Raw genomic sequence first — 19,121 nt, 5'->3', positions numbered from 1 at the left:
GATTTCGTACTAGCATATCGTAGTCTTTTATGCCAAAGCCATGCATTGTCGTTTAAAACTGAAAAACAAGTTTCGTCATGACAATTATCAAGATCAATAGTATAATCATTAACACTCCTTAAGGCGATCATAGATTTTTATGTGGTTTCTCTATGATATAAGTATTAGATTCAAATTTAATTTTATATCACTTATCACACAATTGACTAATGCTTAATAAGTTATGTTTTAAACCATCAAAAGATTATATTTGTTACCAATAATTCCAATTCCAATGATCTTTCCTTTATTATTGTTGTTTTGGCTAGTAAACTTTAAGAAATGTGTTGGATATTTAGTTATATACTTTGAGCATCCACTATCAAAATATTATCTTTTGTTCATAACTTTCAATTATAGACATATCTATAAAAAAAGAGGTTTTGCTTTAGGTACCAATTGAACTTTGGGTCCCTCATTATTAGATCTACATATCTTGACTTTTGACATTAAGTCATTTGTGTTTCCTTTATAACCCAAACTAATTTATGCGAGCTATATTTTTTAAATAAACATGTATAAACATAATGACGATATCTACCATAAAAATTATATTTAAATTTAGGAAAAATATGTAATATGGGTCTTTTAACAAATGTAGTTAGTTTTTATTGAGTGTTATTACTCATGAAGTCAACTCCTTCCTTTCTACATACATCACTTTTGTTAACAAAAATCATATTTAATAATTTACTATTAATTTTAAAATTTTCTAATATTTGTTGTAATAACATATTTTCTTTTTTGTATGAATCGAACTCTTCACATTTAGTGTAAGGTGTTAACAAGCATTTATCATACTCATTTTCTAATTTATTAAATTCATGAGATATATATATATATATATATATATATATATATATATATATATATATATATATGTATATATGTATATATATATATATATGTATATGTATATGTATATATGTATATGTATATGTATATATATGTATATATATATATATGTATATATATATATATGTATATATATATATATATGTATATATATATATATGTATATATATATATATGTATATATATATGTATATATATATATATGTATATATATGATCTTTTTTAGCAATTTATATTTCTTACCAACTATTTTGAGTTCATCTTATAAATCTTCAAATGCATTAAATGATTCATCATAAGATAAAGGGGTTTTAGTTGAGTCACATACTTCGTCGTTGAGAGCCATCAAAGCGTAGTTCGCCACCTCGTCTTAATTGGTTTGCTCTTCATCTTCTAATGCACTTGATTCATCCCAAGTTGTCTTGAATGCTTTCTTCTTCTTTTATGCTAGCAGCTTCTTCTTCAGTTGTGGACACTTATTTTTGAAGTGTCATGGCTTCTTGTAATCATAGCAGATGATTATCTTTTATGAGTTCGTTTTTGTTTTTAAAATATTATTTTACAAGATTTGTTTTGTTCCTTTTTATGAACTTACGAGGAGTGCCAAGTCATCCTCATCACTTAAGCTTTCGCTCAAGTGGGCTAAGTGTCATATCTTTCATGTTATTTGAAAGATTATTTTTATATTCATTATGTGTCTTGCAAGTCATTTTATAGATTATTAATGATCCTATAAATTCATCAAGAGGAAAATTATTCAAGTTCTTCTTGAATTATAATTATCTTTGGATCCCAACTTTTTGGAAGAAATCTTAGAATTTTGTTAACAAATTCAAGATTAATAAAACATTTACCAACAACTTTCAAAGAATTGACAACGTAAAATGAGTGTATATATCATTCTACTCGTGCCTTCACGAGTAACCAAATAATTTCCCTTATAGAAATACGATTAAACTCATTCTGTCTAAAGCACAAAATAAAATGTTAACAGCTTTAGCATTTAAAAAAATATTTTTTTTTAAATCATTTCATTCATTTATTGATCTAAAGAATTTTTAAAAACCAGATATTTCATAAATCAAAATCCATAAAAAATAAAAAAAATCTTAATTCTTGTGTTCCAATACGTATAGTCCGTCCTATTAAACATAAGAGGACGAGTGATAAAATGACCATCTTGATTGTCAAAGAAAACTATATAGTCTCTTGGATGTTAAACCAATTGAGAGAACTTGACTCTAATATTGTTAGAATCGTCAAAACACCAAAAGAGGAAGAAAAGGAAAGAGGAAGGAAGTGAATTAATACTTTCGAAATGAAAAAATAATACAAAAATTTATTCAATGAAACCAATATCGAAAATATATTTAACTTACAAGGAGTGCCAAGTGATCCACATCACTTAAGCTTTCGTTCAAGTGGTCTAAGTATCATATCTTTTCTGGTCTTTAAAATATTATTTTTATGTTCATTATGTGTCTTGCAAGTCATTTTATAGGTCATTAATGATCCTATAAATTCTTTAAGCGGAAAATTGTTCAAGTTCTTCTTGAATTATAGTTATCTTTAGATCCCAACTTTTTGAAAGAAATCTTAAAATTTTATTAACAAATTCAAAATTAATAAAACATTTACCAACAACTTTTAAAGAATTGACAATGTAAAATGAGTGTACATATCACTTTACTTGTGCCTTCACGAGTAACTTTAAGTGTGTACCAAATATCACGTGTAATTTCTCATATAAAAATACGATTAAACTAATTCCTGTCTAAAGACAAAATAAAATATTCACAGCTTTAGCATTTAAAAAAAATAATTGTTTTCTTTAAATCATTTCATTAATTCGTTAGTCTAATGAATTTTTAAAAATCATATTTAATGACATTTCATAAATCAAAATCCATAAAAATAAAAAAAAAATCCTAATTCGTGTGTTCCTACCATAAGAGGATGAGTGATAAAATGGCCATCTTGATTGCCAAAGAAAATAATATAATCTCTCTTAGATGTTAAACCAATTGAGAGAACTTGATTCCAATATTATTAGAATCATCAAAACACCAAAAGAGGAAAAGGAAAGAGGAACGGAGTGAATTAATACTTTTGAAATGATGAAATAATACAAAAATTTATTGAATGAAACCAACATCAAAAATATATTTAATTTACAAGGAGTGTCATGTCATCCTCATCACTTAAGCTTTCACTTAAGTGATCTAAGTGTCATATCCTTACTGGTCGTAGAAAGATTATTTTTATATTCATTATGTATCTTACAAGTCATTAATGATTCTATAAATTCTTCAAGAGAAAAATTATTCAAGTTCTTCCTGAATTATAGTTCTAGTTCCCAACTTTTTGAAAAAGATCTTAAAATTTTATTAATAAAATATTTACCAAGAGCTCAAAGAATTAACAACATACATAAAATGAGTGTATTCTAAATAATTATCACTTGACTTTATTCATAACTTTATACCAAGAGATTAATTTTAGATTCTTTAACTTTACTTATACCTTCGTAACTAACTTAAAATGTGTCAAATATCATATAAAATTTCACATAAAAACATGATTAAACTCATTCTTATCTAAAGTATAAAACAAAATGTTCATAGCTTTAGTATTTAAAAATAATATTTTTTTTCTTTAAATCATTTCATTAATCTACAGAATTTTTGAAAACCACATTCAATAACATTTCATAAATCAAAATTCATAAAAATAAAAAAAAATCCTAATTCATGTGCAGTCCGTCCTATTAAGAAAACTTCTCTAATATCAACTGTTAGAATTGTCGAAACACCAAAAGAGGAAGAAAAGAAAAAAAAGAAATGAATTAATACTTTCAAAATGAAGAAATGATACAAAAATTTATTCAATGAAACCGATATCGAAAATATGTTTAACTTAGAATATAAGTAAGTATAATAAATAATTAAATCAGTAAACTTAATCAAAGGTTTCACGGGACTGAACAAATTGAACAGATTGATATTCAGAAAAAAAAAAAGAACAATCGAAGTTCACCTTTTAGCAGCGTGGCCAAATGACAAGCGGCCACAAAATTGGAACAATGGGAAATAAACTCAGCCTTTGTGTTTTTCACAAAGTTAACAAGATGAGGCTGAAGACAAGTGATGATGGCAATTTGCAAGCAAATTTATTGGTACACAGGTGATAAACTTTAACGTAAACTTGGAATGCCCATATATTGTCCATATTTCCTATCTGCAGCTTCAAAATTGTCAAAAGTCTCACTGATGGTGGGAAACCATTCACTTCGAGTGGAACTTTCCACTGACGGATTCATAGCTTGGAACATGGATAACTACAAGAAAGGTAACAAGTAATTAGGAATGGAGTGGTAACACGATAAGAAACAAAGTCCATTTTGATCTTTTTAACATACCATCACCCCAAGATGCCATTGTAAGTGGTGAAGAGATGATCTTTTCCGTAATGGTGGTAATATCTTTGAGAGTTACTTTATCAATGGCTTTTAAGAAATGCTCAATTGGTTTCCTGCCAAGGTCAAGACAAAAAGGAAGATGAGCTACAAATAAAAACATGGTAGTGTTTGTCATCTCAGGACATTATTCTATGCCATTGTTGACCTCCTGAATTTTAGAGGATAAAAAAAAACTCATCTTCCTGAACAAATAGTTGGAAGACAGCATTCTAGATTTAATTCTCAGAAACGGTGTTTCCAGATTCAATACTTATACTATGTAATATATTATTCTGATGAGAAGAAACTACTCAGGCAAACAGATTGAAAAATGGCAAGATTTCACTAGACAACAATAGTCAGGCTGCTGGGGAATCTTAAACTGTTTGACCTATTGCATACATGTATTTGTGTTGACTGGGGAAGGTTTTAAACATGGTTTGACATACCACCCAATGCAATATGAAATAGTGCCAGTACACAGACAGGCTAGTTTCAGATGGTACGCTGTTATGGAAGCATACGGAGCATGACAGCTACCGACCATATTGGTCCCCTCTCAGGCCAAATCGGGTCCCAAAGGTCAACTTGATTGTTGATTGTTGGGTCTTATTTTGGCCCTTCAAATCCTCCTCCCTCCCTGCTCTTTCACCCACTCGTTCAATTTTTCAACTTACCTAGAATTTCTGTTCATTTATGTCTTACACACACATTATTCTTATCTAAATATAATTTATATACCAAGAAATTAGTACAACCCTGAAGTGTACCGGTCTGAATAACAAATGATATGGCCCATCGGCATGAGATGACATCCCTTGGTTTTAAAAATTTTAACTGTGAGCAATGATTATACATAATAGCAAACTTATTTGTTTTAATTTTTCAGTAGGAAGTAACATGCATTAAAGACCTACGTTTATGTGACTCAACTAAATCTTTGAGTCACAGTTTCTGTAATCATTCAGACCAATCAAATCCATCACGCTCAAGCCTATTCATGTCAGATATAATACTGCCCATACTGGTTCGAAGTCTAGGAATGCAAGTAACCATGTTGTATGTTTTGAGAGGAAAACCTCTTATCCTAATGGAACTCCTTCAACTACACTTTGTTTACCTAGTTATTTCTAGCATTTTCTCAAGATTGTCCTTCATTTGGCAAAGAATCAGAAGGATACTAATAGAAAGTATGTCCCTGCATGAAGAAACTTCCAATACATGGCAGTCAAGTTGGGAACTTGATAAAATAGAGGAAGCTTGCTCAAGAAAAATTTGATAGAATGCCATGTTGTGACACATTATTGTCATTAGTATGCAATCATTGTTTATTACTGAGCTATTGGTAAGGATGCGATATAGGTGTTGCATATGCATGGCAAGATTGACATTAAATAGGCTTTACAAGGCAACTTATCCAATTGATACTTTCCAAAATGAAAATGTCATTGTTAATTGTTATCCTTAGATTAACTATATTAAGCTCTGCATAAAAGTCCATCCTTCTTAGATACATCCCAGTTATGTCGAAAGCATGAAATTATAACTCACAAAATTTTCTTATGACTTGTTACAGTTTCAGGTCAAAATAAATTATTTTTTCATGTAAATTACTTTTTATTAAGACAATGAAAAAATATAGAGAAAAATTTACATATAATTTTTATTGATTTGGAGAAAGCCTACGATAGAGTTTATAAAGATTTATTATGGTAGATTTTAGAAAAAAATTGTTCACTAATTGTATTGATGACAATTGATGTTGTCAAGGATATGTATGATGATCACTAATGTTTGAAATATAGAAAATTTTTCTAGCAAGTTTCCTATTAGTATAGGACTATAATCTACAGATCCATATTAAATCTTTTACTTTTTACATTAATAATGGATGAATTTATTAGACATTTACATGATAAACCTCCTTGGCAATGACGTACAAGATGGACGATAGATACCAATCCAAGCATGGACCAATACGCAAACCGCTTCCATTTCGAGCAATATAATCCAACTCAGGGAGAAATATAAAAGAAACTTAAAACAACGATGGGGCCCATCCAATTCAATATTAAAAAAGAAAAATAAATAGCAATTAGGGTTCAAAAACGTGAGCCTCTTCTCGCGAAGTCACTATCGCTATCGCTACAACCAATGTAGTTTGAAGTCGTTATCATTGCAACCAACGTCTTTCAATCGTACAGTACACTCCCATTTTTCTTAATTTCCTTCATTCCTCATCTTTTCTTTCCTTTCTTCTCTCTTCTCCTCTTCTTCCTTCCTCCACCACTTCCACTTCTTCGTTTTCTTTCTCCTCCTCCTCTACTACCTCCCTTTCTTCCTTTTTCTTCCTCCCTCCACTATGCTTTCCTATTCTTCTTCCCTTCTTCGTCTTTGAAACACGAATATATATGTCGACACACTAGTACTGATTAGTACATATCGATCCGATCTACGATCGATATAAGTCCCATCCATGATATGGCAATCCTTGCTCTCTAGTGTATGTTATTCTCTGATAATACTATCTTAGTTGATGAGAGTCGATGGAATTAATTTTAAACTTGAGTTATGGAGATAATCCTTAGAAACTAAAAGTGCCAATCAAGCTAACGATCGATATAGATTCGGTATACAATATGATAGTCCTTGCTCCCTGGTGTACATTATTTTCTGATGATATTATCCTAATTGATGAGACTATAAATGAAATTAATTTTAAACTTGAGTTTTGGAGACAATCCTCAGAAATTAAAGATTTTAGATTAAATAAAAATAAAACCAAATATATGACATGCAATTTTAGTAATACTAGAAATGGAGGATATAGTTAAGTTGAATGGGCCAAAAATTCCACTAAGTTTTAGATATCTTGGATCAATTATTCAATAAAAATAAAAAGATTGAAAAAGATATTATTCATAAAGTAAAGATAGGAAGATTAAAATGATGAGGGATGCCAGAAGTATTTTGTGATCATTGAATAACTTTGAGATTAAAAAAAAAATTACAAGATAATTATTAGACCAATAATGCTTTATGGATTTGAGTGTTGGATGACTAAAAAATAACATATACAAAAAGCTTATGTTGTTGAGATAAGAATGATAAGGTGGACAAGTGGAGTAACTATGAAAGATAGCAAAAACTATATATTAAAATTCGTGAACAATTAGGTATCGCTTCAAAGAAGATAAATTAAGTATTGTTCAAGATGGTATGGACATGCCCTCGAGTAAGTGATGTGAGGAGAGATACATGAAGACCTAAAAAAATTTTAATACAACAACAACAAAGTCATAAATCCCAACTATTTAAGGTCGACTACATGATCTATCACCGTCAATGAGATCTATAAAAAAATCATATATCTAGTTAAGAGTCTTTAAGTCCTTATTTATAGTTTCTATTATCTCTATCTTTCCTCGTCCACTAACATTAATCATTTCACCACTTCTAACAATCACATCTAAGGTCTCATGAGCACATGTCCATACCATCTCAAACACTTCTCTATCATTTTATCCTATATCGAAACCAAGGTATGCAATACCGTACCGTACCGGTGTTTCGAGGTTGGCTCGGTACGATACGATACCGACGTACCGAGCAGTACACCAGGGCTTACTGAGCTATTTCCTTTTACTACAGCAATGTAGCACTACTAGAGTGTATTACTATAGCATTGTAGCATGGTCCATCCGGTAGCGAGTGGTCCACGTACTGGTACATACCGCCCGTACCGGGCGGTACCATTTGAAATTGCATACCATGATTGAAACGACACCAAATTATTCATGAATAAAAATGTCCATATCATCTTAAACGATTCTCTCTCGTTTTATTCTATAACGATACGATAGCTAATTATTCACAAATAAAAATATTCCTTTTCTTTTCTTGTAACTCCATACATTCACCTCAACATTTTGATCTCAACGACACAAACTTTTTATATATACGTTGTTTCTTAGCTACCCAACACTCGAATCCATAAAGTATTATTGATCTAACAACTATCTTATAAAATTATTCTTTTAATTTCAAAAGTATCTCATGATCACACAAGACTGCTAATGCCCCTCATCAATTTAACTATCATGTTTTACTCTATGAATTACATTTTCATCTCTCTATCTTGCTGAATAATTGATCCAAGATACTTAGAGGTCTTATCTAAAAAAACTCCTTTCCCTTCTAACTTAACTATATCCTTCTATTTTTTTCTATTATTACTAAAATTATATCTCATATATTCAGTTTTGGTCTGACTTAATTTAAAACATTTAGTTCTACGGATTACCTCCACAACTCAATATTATAATTAAATCCATCTAGACTATTCATCAAAGAAGATAATATCACTAACAAATAACATACATCAAGAAGGTCTATTTTGTAAATAACTAGTAAATTCATTATCGAAAAGATAAGGACTTAATATGGATCCTTGATGTAATCCTATACTAATAGGAAATTCACTAAACACACTCTATGATTCGCTAACTACATTACCATATATATCCTTAATCACATCAACATAATTAGTAAATACCAAGGTATACAGTTTCGAATAATATCGCTCGTACCGGGCGGTACATACCGATCCGACAGTTGACCTGTACACGGACCGCCCGTTATCGAACGGTGTATATATATATTTTTTCTTTTTTTAAAGCGAAGTCACGTCGCCGAAAAAGGTGATGTCACCCCGTATGGGAGAAGGATATATATATATATATATATATATATATATATAAAATACCGAGCGATATACCGAACGATATACCGCTCGATATATAGTATCGTACCGTACCGAGCAAATGTCGAAACACCGGTACGATACGATATTTCGAACCTTGGTAAATACACCTTTCTTTTTTAAAACTCAATAATAAATCTTCATGGACTCTATCGTAGGCTTTCTCTAAATCAATAACAACCATATACAAATCTTTTTTTTCTATACTTTTTCATTAATTGTCTTAATAAGTAAATAACTTCTACTGTTGATTTTTCAAATACAAAACCAAATTAATTTTTGGAGATATTTATTTCAAGTCTTATTCTACTATCGATATATCTTTCTCAAAATTTAATAATATAACTTATGATTTTAATTCCTCTATAATTAGAATAGTTTTGTATGTTACACTTATTATTGTAAATTGACATTAAAAAACTCTTTCTCTATTCATTAGGTATCTTTCTAAATCTCATGATTTTGTTAAATAAGCTAGTTAACCAAGCTACTTCCTGATCTCCTAAACTTTTCCGAACCTCAATTGGGATGTCAACAAGTCCCACACTCTTAGCTATTTTCATTTTTTTAAGACATCTTTTACTTAATTTCATTATCATTAATAAGTATTATTTGATCTTCATCTTTAATGTATTGAATATTGAGTCCTTGTACTTTCATTCTTTGACTTCAGAAATTTGATATATATCCTTTTCTCCATCTTTAGTACCTAATTTATTATAAAAATTATCATAAGCTATATATTTTGTCATACTAATGGCTCTTTTAGCCTCATTCTTATATTCTTTATATCTTTTAAAATTTTTATTTTTACAATTGTATCAATTTTTAAAATATGATCTTTTAGTAATAATTGCTTTCTAAATTTATTCCAGTGATTACAATAGGCGCTCAGGCGAGGCGAGGGCCAAGCGCCTCGCTTCATTTCCGCGCTTCAAAGAGGCACCGCCTGGGCGCTCGCCCGAGCCTAGGCGTCAGGCGCTTCGGGCAAGCGCCTGGGTTAAACTAGATGACCGAACCAGATTATTAGGTATGGTTGGTCTCCGGTGCTTTAGTTGGTTCAATCGAACCAACTAAATCACCGATATCATGCTCCCTCTTGCGATTTCCCTAACTTCCCCAACCATAATACTCGCGATTTTGCCGCCGAGATTTCTTCTCTGCTGTCGCTGCTCTCTGCTCGCCGTTGCCACAATCGCTGCTCGCTGCTACTGTCGTTGTTCCCGCTGTCGCTCACCGTTCCCGCTGCCGCTCACAACTCCCGCTCCCACTCCCGCTATCGCTCGTCGCTCCCACTGCTGCCGCCGCTCACCGTTCTTGCTCCAACTACGACTATCACCGCCTCAGCAACCACGGTCTTCTCACACTCTTCTCACTATACTGTTAACAGTATATTAACAGTATATTGCTAACTGTATACTAATAATAGTATTTTTATTTATTAGATTAATAATATATTATTTTTATTTTAATACTATTAATTTTTATTTATTTAAAATTATTGTTAGGTTTCAGAATAAATGGCAAGTGTACAGAGCAACTCAATAGATTTGATGTAAAATTTTATTGTTTTGATTTTTAAGACCTTTTATTAATGTGACATTATGATTTTGTACCTGATTTTCTTAATTTAATAATATTTTTATTTAAATAATTATATTTATTAATTATATTATATATTTTTATATTTTAGCGCCTCGGGCAAGCGCCTAACGCCTCGGGCGTTTTTGGACCTTGGCGCCTAGTGCTTTTTAAATCACTGATTTATTCACACCACCACCAACTCTCTCAAAGCTATACTGTTCTCTTTAGTTATTTATACCACTCCCTTTAGTTTCACCAAAAATCTCCTTTATTAAGATCCTAATCTTATTAATCATCATATTACAAGTAATATTAACATTATCCCCATCTAAGTTCCAAGTCGTCTCCTTCATCCTATTCTTAAAAACCCATTATCATCTTTAAAATTCCACCATCTAATCCTACTAAAATTTTCTACTATCTTTTTCTTCTTTCAATTTTTTACAACAAATATCTAATAACATCAACCTATGTCTCGGTAGTAATAACTTTACATGTAACTCTATCTACCTTTTGAGTGAGAAAAAATGGCCACTCTTATAAGTAATCAAATGTTCATCCCTCTTCTTAAAGTGGGTATTTACATTTATAAGATCATATAAAGTTGCAAAATCTAAAATCCTTATTCTTTTCACATCTAGAATATTATTCTAAAGACATTTTAGAACTATCTCCAAATCTTTTCACATCTACAACATTATTCTTAGATTCTTATGAACAACAATTCGTACACCATTTTTTTTCAGCATACTAAATTTTAAATCTAATTCTATCAATCTCTTTAGATTTTTCCTTTACCAACTTATTGTTCTTCTAATCATATTTATTGTTCTTCTAATCATAGTATCTACCAATTCTAATCCCTTTCCTGAAATGTTTCTATATTCCAAGTTGTTATCATAATCGTTTATTCTTGAACTAACTTCTTTACTCGCATCAATATCCTAAAAAAATTTAATAAAAATTTTTACTCGCATCAATAAGTACTTTTAACATAACTAAATATATTAATATTTACATGTCTCACTGACAACAAAAGATCTATATAGCTAATCCCAAATAGTTGGCTACATATCTCTTAACTAAACTTGTTGTAAGTTACTTTTTAATTGATCTCCATAAACCTATACTAGTAAAGAGGATCCTTTTAGGAAACATTCCGCTTAGGTCGAGTTTATATATCCTCAACCTACATGGTGCATCTTTTGTTCAAGGAATGCTTATACTAAAACCATATAACACAAACTGCAAGAGTATGGCACACTTAGAACCTATTCAACGGCACAAGCTATGATACATTTGCATACTCCATTCTGGCTGCATCAGATTTCTTCAGTAATCTTACACAAACATTTCCATATTCACATCTACTGCTAATGTGACTGCAGCAATAAAAAACACCAAGTACATGCATGGTATGCAATTGTAACAACATCTAACTCCAGTACATCAAAAGTGATGGTTAAGGGCATACCTTTCTCCATAGGTCAAAATCTGTCGCCCAATATCTTCAGATGCTACCATCTGTAATTAAGACATTGTCCTGAATATGAGCACAAAAACAAAGCAATTCTCCAAAATCTTTCAAAGCGGTATCAAAAACATACTCTTGATTCCAGGTTCATCAACACTGCAGATTTGGTAGACTCTTTAGCTCGATCAAGCTGTAACTGATCAACTGTAGAAAAACATAAAAATAAAAGATAAATGCAGGCTTAAAAATAATAAGTACTATAAGATTAAGAGGGAACAACAGACCTTGTCCAGGAGTTGCAATTGCATGTAGTTCTCTTATAGCCAAATCAATAGCTTTAGAGACAAAATCTGAACTCTGGTTGATAACCACCAATTGTTAGTGATACTCTCAAAATGGAAGAAGATGAGAACATAAAGAGGCCATTTTGGTGATATAACTTTTTGAAGTCTAAATTGGCATTAAATAGAAACAAGCACACATGAAAACATCAGCCAGCGTAACTGAATCTGCAGAGATCATGTAGACAGATTTTTGTTGCTTAGTTTGTTTTATTAAGTATGTTATTATTGTTTATTATTTAGACAATATGCAAATGATATATAGGCATCCAAAATCTGCCATTTGGCAGTGCCAGGTTGATTTCCATACACCTGATGGCATTATTTAGAATAGGATGATTAAATATCAAAGTGAAACATCAGTTTGTCAGTCAGGTATCATAGAAACAGACGTTTCATTGAAAATGGGTGTACTGGAAAGTTATCTTTTACAGCTTTAACCAGAAGTATTTGAATGCATTGTCAATATTCCATGTATTTAAACAGAAACAATAAGTGGAAGCCATATTTTTGTTTGCTCATTGTATTTCACTTCTTACATGACTCTCTCCCCCACTAAGCCTAGAGTCCTATGCATGCTTAGTTTGGGCACTTCAGGAAATGCCTTTTTCTCCTTTCTTATTTACTTGAATGTAGCTTTTCTTCCCTTCTCTTTTGATCTTTTGTTTCTCTCCTTTTTTTTTATCTTCTTAGAACTTTTTCCCAGCTACCCTCTTCGATGGTGTCTTCACTGTAACCATCCTCTATGCTCCCCTTGTTGCCAAGGTATATACTTACTATCCGGGTGTTACACTATCATGACTTTGTCAACTCCTTAATCAAAGGTTTTTCTGCATTTTCCTTACCACGAGTAGCATGAAACTGTTGGCACTAGTGTTGTCAAGGCAGTGACAGCGTGCACTTAATGGAGATGGAAATGTGTCTCTCCCTAACTGCACCTATATTGTATCGTGTGACCTTCACATTGTGTCTTTCATCAAGCTCTCCCAATTTAGTGGCAAGCACTTTGATCGCTAGCCAATAGTCTTTGAAGCTGCTGCAGAACTTGAGCAAATACATCATCAGAAGCAGATGACGACATGGGTGCTTTTATCCAACGTATGTTATGTCGGTTGACAACTCCAGAGCCATGGTTATCCATATAAAAGATATCTAGTGCATCAATCACTTTCTCCTCTAATACCAGATCAATAGGACTTCACCCTCTTAACTAAGTTTTTCTACTTAGGGGAGCAAGACATCCAAGATCAAAACTAGGAAAATGAAATGAAAATTTTACTGCTATAAACTAACTTAAAAATTAGTAAAAGATGTCCATAGATGCTCTACTGGAACCTTATAATGTCTACTTGTATGAATTTTGCTACCCCAAACCCTCAAATCCTACTATTCTTTTGCGTTTTGGCAGCTGATAGACACCTTTGTTATTTTAAGATCTTTAATGCTCTGAAAAAAGGCAGGGACAGACATATAAAGTTAGGGCAGTAACTCCTGTTCAGCCTTAGATACCAACTGGGAGTTCAGGTAGCAGGAATCAGGAGTCCTGTCCACTTAACATAAGACCCTTGTTCAGCACCAAGCAGAGATGAAAGGCCATTGTCCTGCATCTAGCAGGAGTTTCAACTCCTTGTTTGATCAGGACAGGAAGTCACGAGCAAACTCCTATCATCCCAGTTTGGCTTCCAGCAGCAACCTAGTGCAGACAAGCGGGGACCGAGTCTAAGCTTGATATCCAGTGGTCTATCTGCATCGTAGTGATGTAATATGACATATAACTGAAACCAAATTACTGAAAGTAAAATTGATTCGACCCTAACAAGATTCAATCCTAAATCATATGAAGGACCAAAAAAGCAACCTGGCTGATTCCACTTCAGAAGTTTGAATCAGTTGCCCAAACGTACTATGAATTCTTCATTTCATGAACATAACGATTACTTCATCATAGTCAATACCATATGTTGTTCCACAGAGTGTTGTGCAGTATATGCTTAAGCAAGGGAAAGTGCTCAATTTTGTTCACTATAAAATCATAGCCAATGTTCACAACAGAACATATGTTATTAATAAACTCAACGTAACATCTAAGAATTACAATAAAGCATTTGAACTTTTGTTTGTTCATAGAAGCACAGTAGCAGATACTGAAGAGACAAATTAGTATAAAGACCAAATGCCCACACCGACAAATAAGTCTAGAGGATGTCATAAGAGGACAACAATGTCACGAAAACAATTGACAAATAAAATAATGACTCACAGTAGTGGCATGAATCCCAAATATGCCAGTATTGTTGTATATACTATTAAAAGCAGAGAATGACTGGATCTGTTGGTGTTCATTTAAGACACGAAGATCTGCAAAAAACATTATAGTTATAACTCAAAAGTCCAAACTTAGATGTTAGTGGATAAGAATAATATTGTGGCTCTTAGGTGAAAGAGTACATCAAATTTATAGATTAACTAAAAATTCAATGAAGCCAATGGAAGTATGAAATGGCAACCTAATAGGTAGATCAGCCAATAACACCAGATAATAAATATTGTTCACAACTTACATAGCCGAGAGTACATTCCTTTTCCAGGACCACCAGCAGAAAAAGAGTCTCCTCCTCCCATAAGCATCTGCAACAATATTAAAAAAAGAGATTTGTTCTGGACAATATCTAAACAACAATATTACAAGGTAGAAAAAATAACTGGTAAAAGCAGATAACAAGAACAGCAGGCTGAGCATCATCCCCAACTATGTGTGGAAAGTTCAGGATAAATTTGATTTGAACCTGAATCACTGTAAGTGTCATGGCATCCTTCTCTTGACGCCAACCACCAGGAACCTCAAAAGCAAGAGCAACATGTGTCTTCTGTTCTCAGACGGGGCGTTTCCAAAAGACAATTTAAACAAATGAATTAATGAATGAAGCTAAAATGGAAAAATATATTACATGAATAAAAAAATGAAATATGGTGTAGTACGAACATCAGAATCTGCTTGACATCTGTAGTCTCCACCAACATAAACAGACTTTGGCTCTTCAGGGCGAGGCACTTTGGGAAGGTCTGATAACAGTGGTTCAGCAATTGATACCAACTCTTCATGCTCGACACCTGATGCCGCAAGCACCATTCTAGGAGCTGTATAGTTCTCCTAGAATTTCCACAAAACAATAATAAAGGAAAATGTCAGACAAGAAAACCATCACTGTTTAAAATGTCAAAGGTGACAACTAGCTTGAAATTACCACAACAAACTCCTCCAAAGTAGTACTATTCAATCTGTTTATTGAAGATTCGGTAGCCATGAGAGGATTCGCTAATGCACCAGAATAACCAGCGGAATGAATAGCCTCCAAAAGCAAACCCTGGGGATTCTTTGAAATTTCTCCTATTTCTGCTTTTACTTTCTGCAACTGTATTGACAAGCCAAAAACAGATCAACAATTTCCACCAACAAAACCAGATATATGAATATCAGACACCAGAGAGTACCTGTTCATTAACTTCCCAATCTAGGAAAGCAGCATTTCTGACACAGTCAACTAGCACCTCTACCATTTCAGGCATGTAAGTCTTGAGAGCATCATAAGTATAACCCATCTGTTCACGAGAAGCAGATGCCATGACATTGCCTCCAATTGCTTCTACTTCACGCACAATGCGTAAATGGCTCCTGTTTGTTGTGCTTTTAAAAGCCATGAGCTCCAAGAGATGTGTAGCACCAAATGATAAGGGTGTTTCATACACAGAACCACAGTCAACATATAGCCCAAGCGAGACAGCTGGGTTCTGATAATTGAACCCAAACAAGTTCAATTAGATGAAAAGACAATTGTTGGGAAATAAACAAAGAAGACAACATTGAACATACTGGTGATGTTTCAGAGGCAATCTTGACACCATTTGGAAGAGTTGTGATCTTTGTCTTCCCTGGCTCTACATGGTCGGGTAAAGGTGGAGGAAGCATCACACCTGGAAGTGGGAAATCTAGAGGAGGAAGTTGACTAGACTGTTCTCCTGTAAGCCAGCTAAAGAAACCACCAGATGATCTTTTTGCAACACTCGTACTTGCATATCTAGTTGCACGTGCATGATGCTGATAAAGAAGTGACAATATTAAGATATGGTTAAAAATATCTGAAGAAGAGATAATGTTCAATAGAAATAAAAGTGAAAAACTAAACCATTTCCAATGTTTTATTTAACAGAGAGGTAGAATAAAATTACTATAGAATATGATGAAAATTCCATTAAACAAAAGGAGCATTAAAAGCAGTAAAAAACACATAATTAACTCGAAAGTTAGCTCTGTAACGCACATAAGTGACTCAAAAGTTAACTCCATAACTCTTCCATCATCAGTTTACTACAAAATTCCTAGTTTGAAAAGTGAACACATAGCTCAATAACTTTCAAATTACTCAGATGGAAGAAATTAATTATGAGAGCTTTGTTTCACACATAGTGAGAACCTTGAAGTAACAGATTCAATACAAAAATCAGTACATAAAGCCAAAAATTTCCACCTATGATTCTCTACTGCACCTTTTTGAAAGCTTTTTTAGCTATTAAATAGAAGTATCAATCAGTAATAAAAGGATTCAAAGAAAAACAAGCAAAGGGCATCCAAATGAACAAAAGCAATTTCAACTCTAATGATATAGAAGAGGCATAAATAAGGTCATTGTCACCCAAGCCCCATGTCTCATACAACAAGAAGTTTTGCTATAGATATTCAGAAAACAACATTGTTTCAGAAAAACTGTGACTCATGTTGACACCTTGAGCTGAACTTTAAAGAAGGTTGACTAACTTAAGGATCAGAATCAATTGTGGCAATATTTATTGTGCAAGGAATTTATACATTCCTCAAAGGCTTATGCTTTATGTCTATCTCAGGATATTCTTTCCAGTTTGTGCTTCCGAATGTCCCATGCAGAAAAGTTCAGACAAAAGTGACATGAACAGCAACAGTATCATGTTATGCAGATGTTTTCTTCTGATGCTTCCATTTTTTAACTTCAGGTTTCAGCTTCCTCCAGATCATTCTCTAAAAAGCATTATTAATAGGATAAGGAAGACAAGAAAAATATATAATAGCCTACAATGTTAGAACTCACAAAACAAAATTTACACAAAAAATGAACCTTCATGCATACCCCGCACATAAGCTAGAAAGTAAATTCACCACATTTTTCTCCTACACATCAACCAAAAACAAGTCACTCTTTCAATCAAGTTTAAACCAAGTCCAGTAAGCAGCCATCCACTCATACCACATCCACAGATACCCAAGCCCAACATCTCATCTGATTCAACTATGCTCCATGTCACGCAAAAAAGAAAATCATCTTGACCAGCTTTTGATTAATCAACCATGATCCAAACTTCTCTACTATAATCAAACTGATATCAATTATCAATGTTATGATTGACTATTATCACTTGAGACAAATACAACCTATGAAATTGTACAACCACGATCCATCTCTTCTACGGATGGCAAGCTGATGAATCTCTATCCTCGAAATGAAGGAAACCCATAAAACACCAAGTGCACCTAAGGAAACAAAAAGCTCGAAGATCATTTGCTAACCCCACCAAGTAGGCCAGAATGCGCGTGCGTGTATATAGACTTGAAAATGAGAAGTCATTTCTCCGTCTTCAGAAATTCAATCAGAAACCACATTTTGGTCAGAACGAGGCCATGAACAAGAACAAAATCCAGGAAATAACGCATCAGAACAGAAGATCGCGACAACCGGTAGCAATTACACAGCGTAAACGAAATGTTAGGGTTAGGGTTTCTGCCCCGGAGGACAAACCTCTAGTGCCCTGAGGCGCGAAACTGCAACTCGGTACATGATCGTATCGTAGTGGGAGAGGTTTCGCCTTCGCCCTGACCAGGATCGAGGGGCGGCGGAGACAAGATACAAGCGAGGCGAGGTGAGGAAGGGGCAGTCACCGAGTGTGTGGCTTTATACTCCCGTGGAGACGAAAAAAAGGAGGCAATCTTAACGCCGTTACTCAGTGCCCCTTCTGATTCGAGACTTATATTCTGTAGCACAGCAATGGCAGACGTCGTTGTTGACGGCGTTACCTTGTTTGCCCGGTTCGGCCGATTCGATCCAACATATTTTTACTTTAACAGGACATTCTTGTTGCCCACCTCACGAGCCTACATGTATAATATATTTTTATTTTACGCATTAATAGAGGTTTTTGTCTGGAAAACCAAAACAACAATGTCCTGTTAATTTGTGTGTTGATGTTGCATTAATCCATATTGAAATATTAAATTATTAAGTTATTTTTAAAAAATAATAATAAATAACAAAAACATCGAATTATATTAATTTACTTCGAAATGAGATAACTGTTTACTATTAACCATGGAAAACCCATGGGCCTAATTATGGGTTAATATGGGCTTGTTTATGTAGGCCGGCCCATATACAACAGTATATTATGATGTGAACCGAGCGAGGTTGACAGATGCGATCGCAAAGTTGACTTCTTTTCTCTCGTTCGTCCACCGTCGGCATCATTCAACAGTGTGCGAGTTGTGAGAGAGAGAGAGACAGAGATGGGGAGGGGAGGGCGAGCACG

At 33.2% G+C, this 19,121-nt stretch overlaps 1 protein-coding gene across 1 annotated transcript; it reads right to left on the bottom strand.

Moving 5' to 3' along the window:
* Positions 1-3,874: 3,874 nt before the first annotated feature.
* Positions 3,875-18,497, bottom strand: LOC135649984 (mitochondrial-processing peptidase subunit alpha-like). Its single transcript, XM_065169002.1, has 13 exons — positions 18,338-18,497; positions 16,384-16,608; positions 16,005-16,301; positions 15,758-15,925; positions 15,496-15,663; positions 15,299-15,379; positions 15,074-15,140; positions 14,773-14,870; positions 12,456-12,528; positions 12,305-12,375; positions 12,172-12,221; positions 4,313-4,425; positions 3,875-4,231 (listed from the first exon to the last, which is right to left on the bottom strand). Exons 1-13 carry the CDS (start codon positions 18,374-18,376, stop codon positions 4,179-4,181), a joined length of 1,503 nt encoding a protein of 500 aa, XP_065025074.1. The 5' UTR covers positions 18,377-18,497; the 3' UTR covers positions 3,875-4,178.
* Positions 18,498-19,121: the final 624 nt, after the last annotated feature.

Source organism: Musa acuminata, chromosome BXJ3-9, assembly GCF_036884655.1.
Source record: "Musa acuminata AAA Group cultivar baxijiao chromosome BXJ3-9, Cavendish_Baxijiao_AAA, whole genome shotgun sequence".
NCBI classification, from domain to species: Eukaryota; Viridiplantae; Streptophyta; class Magnoliopsida; order Zingiberales; family Musaceae; genus Musa; species Musa acuminata.
The sequence above is the reverse complement of the archived record's forward strand: the minus strand, read 5'-3'. Positions and strand labels throughout refer to the sequence as shown.